General features: G+C 36.1%; 1 protein-coding gene across 2 annotated transcripts in view; it reads right to left on the bottom strand.

The window, feature by feature from the left end:
- The window catches only part of dcun1d3 (defective in cullin neddylation 1 domain containing 3), a 10,812-nt gene that overhangs the window by 2,804 nt on the left and 2,990 nt on the right, over window positions 1–5,018 (bottom strand). For both annotated transcript variants that reach the window (XM_024284675.2, XM_036217028.1), the window contains exons 3-4: window positions 4,851–4,901; window positions 4,229–4,775 (exon numbers count right to left, since the gene is read on the bottom strand). In XM_024284675.2, coding sequence (XP_024140443.1) covers window positions 4,229–4,668 — 440 coding nt within the window. In that variant the 5' untranslated portion in view covers window positions 4,669–4,775; window positions 4,851–4,901. The remainder of the gene's footprint in view (window positions 1–4,228; window positions 4,776–4,850; window positions 4,902–5,018) is intronic.

Genomic DNA, 5,018 nt, shown 5'->3' on the forward strand with positions numbered 1-5,018 from the left:
CTGGGAACAAATGATTCAGCCACAGCACAGAGTTCTATTCATATCTGGCACAATCTGCAGTGGAGGTGCAGACCAGGGTAACACTCGTGTGCATGGTGTTAGCATGTACATTAGAACCTTATATGGAGCCTGACAGACACCATCTGCCTCACTGACACTATAACATTTATTACAGTTTAATCAGTTAAAACAATTTGTGATAGAAAGTGGGAGAAATACAATAAAGCCATGTTTTAACTAAATGTAACTTGTTTTAATCTGTTTTTTTTTAATGCAATAACAACCTTCTTCCTAAATGTTCCATTTCTTCCCCTTTTCTCTTCCTTATCGCTGGTTTGTCAACATATACGTTTTTTTTTTTTTGTGCATTGAAGTTAAAATATGACAAAAAGTCCCTACAGTTTGTTGTTCAGAAGTGTCAGCTGTGGGGCAACTTTTAAAAAGTACTTTTGTGGGGGCTTTTAGTTTCTTTGACGTTGCATGAGTTTTGGAGGTTAACCAATAAAAAGTGGTTTGTGCTGTGAAAAGTCTTGCACAAAAAAATGTTGTAATAAAAATAATTTTATTTGCAGATCCATCAGAAATACCACAAATCATATCACAGTTCAGTGTGAACCCCAACTTTAAGCTAAACATACTTTCTCCATAAAAATAATATATCCAAAATGAATTGAGTTCAATAAAATCCTGTAAAACCTCAAAAAAAATATTTTTGTATTCATACTACTTGTACATGTTTAGTTTAAATATTTGATCAAATAATGTAGATTTATTCTTCAATTTTTTATTTTTTTTATGCATTTTCAAATTGCAAATTAATGCAACTCCTCTTTTTATAAATGCAATATCAAAGTGGAATTATAAAAGATTGCAATATTTGTAAATCAGTTGCAGATTAAGAAACTGTATTTTTTAATCCTAGTTTTGCTTTTTATTACCTATCATCAAAACAACATTTTTATTTCATAATTTTATTGTCCTCTTTACAAAATAAATAAAAACTTTTGCCAACTTTTAGGAGAATTTGGCCATCACTTGTTGGCATGTGAGAGCAATTATTTTAGTTTTTGTTTTGTTTCCACAAGCAACCACAAATGATCTGATTATAGTTTTTTAAAAAAGAATTTGATGTTTAACTGTTACTGTAAATTTTTCAGGATAAGAACGTTCTAGATATGCACAAAACTAGTTTGGATTTCATTTTAAAGTCACTCTGCAACAAAGAAAAATAAAAAAAATAATTTTAAAGCAAAATTATCTACAACTGTGTCTCTAAATACATCATTTGTATGACTGTGGTTTCTTTCTGATGTCTTCTTTAGGTTTATTTTTGAGTTATGAAATGAAAGTGTATCTCCTAAAGACCAATAAAGGTTAAAAACTGCTCATCCCTGTTGATCCCTTCAGACATTTGACAGCATCTTCCCTTTAAATAGCAGAATCTAAAGCCTAAGCACATATCTGAAGTTGCAGAGGGTCACATAGTTGAACTGTGGTAATTGACAGTTGACTTTGGCTTTTCAAGTGTTGGACTCAGCCGTGTGCTTCATCTCCCAGAGCTGTCAGTGATCTATAAACACCTGACACAGCATTGTGTTCTGACAGCCGCATCACTGCATGCAGCCGAGTGAACTGAACCCAGAGTTCATCCAACATTTTCTGCAGAACACGCAGTCTGACAACAAAATAATGCATCGCAAATCCAGCGAAAATTCTTTTTTCCTGAGGCACAGATTTGGCTGCATTAAAGGCAAGAAGCACAAGAAATGTACTCTGACTTGTTGGAGTTCAGACTTGGTGAGAGTAAGGAGAGTTACTCAAAACTAAAAGATCAGATCTAAATTTGGCCAACTATTGTTCGTGATAAAAATAAAGGGAATTTCAGAGTGCTCTTTATTTATCAACTTTACATCCGCAGCAAACTTACTTCCTGAACAGCAACTTCATCTCTGTAAGTTATAATTAAACATCTAACAGAGCAGCTAAAACTCCTATAAGTTCATATCTTTTATCAGAACATCTTGCAAACATATGGTGGAGTATTGATAGTTATGGATAGCTTATTGTTTAATACTAAAAATGTGAAAAAGGCAACTGCAGAGGGAGATCTCATTCTTGAACTGAAAAAAAAGAAGAGGCTGAACTACATGGAAATGTAATTGTCATACCTGCAAAACATAAAGAACATTTTCTGCAGTTCAAATTAAGCTTTATTACATCCAACATTACAAGCTAAATTATTCTTTTAGCTTTCTCTTTTTAAACATATTACTAAAAAAGTTTTAAATTAAGTTAAGCAGTGAATTCAGACACTGTAAATATAATTTTAGGAGAATTTTAGAAGAAAAGCCAAAAACAAAGCAAAATTCTAGTTGTTGAGTCTACACTGAATGAAAAGTATTGAGCAAAAAGTATTTGAATTATAAAGATGTGTGGTAAAAAGGTAAAAAAAAAAAAATAAAAAAAGCCCTGTTACCTATTTAATTTCAGTCTGGAACATTTTTGTAGAATCGCTGCTAACTTTCTCTTAAAGACTGAACAAACGCCTCTCAAACTGGTTCGTCTGTTTTTACGCAGAAAAGAATAGTTTAGTGACACGGCTGTTCTGAGAACAGAGATGGGGTTTTACATGAGCCACTTCCAAGTTCTATATTCCAGGTATGCATTACTGATCAGTTCAGCCGACTGAGTCTTCAATGAAAAGAAGATATTTGGGGCACGGCAACAAGATGAAACACTTCCTTACAAAAGCACAGGACCTGAAATATGTCTTGTGTAAACACGTCTTCATTCAAAATGAAAGAAAAAAAAAAAAAATCACATCGGTGATGAATGCCATCAAGGAATTTTTTAGGTTTTCTGGTTAAATCTTAGTAAATATATAGTAACCAAATGACACTGCATGCACAAAGAGGTTGTGACTTTGTGCTCGCTTTCTGATCGAGTATAGAAGTCGTTTCATTTTGCAAGCATGTAATAAAAAATATGATTGTAATAATACACAACAAGTGTTAAGAAATATCAAAAATCTCAGGGAACAACTGCAGCTCTGGATAAAAATGTATTTCTGCAGCAGCAACTGTTCAGCTTTGTTTGCCTTCCTCTTTAGTTGTAAATCATAAAGGTGATGACAGCAGTTGAACAATGTGCAGAAATGAAATTTACTGACCTACAAAGGGGAACATTCCAGATTTTTGAGGGGAAAAAAATACAAAAATGAAAATGCCTCATATAAAGTGAAGTTTTTGCTACTTAATTTCTTAAATGGGAGGATTTATGTTTGCAAAAGCGCCAGCTCTGTCAGCAACTTTTGGTAACAAGAAAATGTACCTCAGTGATTATTACTTTTAATGCAAGTCTTTTGTAACCCAACTTTCAAAATGAATCTTGATATAATGTAGTTTTTCTCCAACAAATGTACTTTATGAAAATCATTTTTCAACAGTAACGTCAACAGTGACAGGAGCATATAACTCCCTATTCTTTGGTTCTTGACAGGAAACAGGAAAACTCTACAGAAAATTAAACTTGGAGGTACAATGATCTTCAAAAATGTGAAAGGTGGCTAAATTAGGAGATTTAAGAAACTTGAGACAATTGTTTAGATTTACTTCTTGCTTTCTTTTAACTAACAGCTTTTAGTGCTGCATTGTAACGTACACACGTGTCAAAGTCAAGGCCCGGGGGCCGGTTCTGGCCCTCCAGAACTGATGAAAGGTCAGGTAAAATAAAAACCAGCCTATGGACATCAATCCAAAAATCATACAAAGTGATATCCTGGATTCACTTTAACATTATGTCTTGAATCTATGACGAACATTACAGACCTCATCTTTTCTAGCAGAGTCTGTGACTAACAAATACATTTCGCCTCACTGTTATTTACTTGTCTAGCACCTTTCTAGAATCATTAAAGCCCAAAGTGCTTTACAGTCACAAGTCCCATTAACCCAATCAGTGATGGTGACAGAGCAGCCATAAAAGGCAGCAAAAGCCAGACCACCAGGAGCATTGTGGGTTCTGTGTCTTGCCCAATTACACAAATACAGGGGCAGGTAAAGCAGGAACCAAACACACAACCTAACAAACTGATCAAGGTCATCGGCTCAACCTCTGTGTCATGGTCACCCCAAAATCATCACTGCTTAACCAGAAAAAGAGAAGTTTCTGAAATTGAGAAATAAAAAACAAACACATTGATCATTACATTTTCTAACAGATTTCTTACCTTGTAAACTTGCACATAGTGGCTGCTTGAAACCTCCAGGCAAGAACCAGTACACGAAACTCAGCTGGGTCCACACACAAATCGTTGCAAAATCTCTCCATGCCTTCTTCCAAAATGGCGTCTTCCTGCTCATCCTTGTAGCAACAGAAGAGCTCCTCGATACGCCACATGGACAACCCATCTCCATTCACACGCTCATCTTTGAGGGGCTCCCCCATCAGTGAGGGGAGGATGGGCGTCTCCACTGTAACATCGGGGGTTTTGGTGCCATTCGAAAGCTCACTGGTGGCTTTGCTACATGGAGCGCTCAGCTCTTCCTTGTGACTCCCGCCTCCAGCAGTGCCGCTTTTCTTGCTGGACTTGGAACTGCTGTCCTTGTCTCCACTCTTACTGCCGAGTGAGGACGCCGGATTCTTACACTTGGTGACGCACTGGCCCATGTCTTTCTCACTGGTCCCTCTCCTTTCCTCCTCACATTCAGTCCCCGTCCGAACCACCTAAACGCCTCTGAACTGGCCTGGCGAGACGTCTCAACATACCCTCAGGCCTAGAATGGAGAGCTCTCATCAGTGACAGAAGGAGGAAAGAAACAAAAATATCCAAGAAATAAAGGTGGAGCTACCTGTGATTGATCAGTCATGGAGCAAAACTTCAACTGGGAAAGTTAAAATCTCTAAAAAAAATAAAATAAAGAAAGCACAGTTATGACAGCACATGCAATACAACTACAACATATATTTCTGGTAAAATACTGATGATAAATAAAAAACTAGATTTGCAATTCCTGAAG

This window comes from Oryzias melastigma, linkage group LG19 (genome assembly GCF_002922805.2).
Source record: "Oryzias melastigma strain HK-1 linkage group LG19, ASM292280v2, whole genome shotgun sequence".
NCBI lineage: Eukaryota > Metazoa > Chordata > Actinopteri > Beloniformes > Adrianichthyidae > Oryzias > Oryzias melastigma.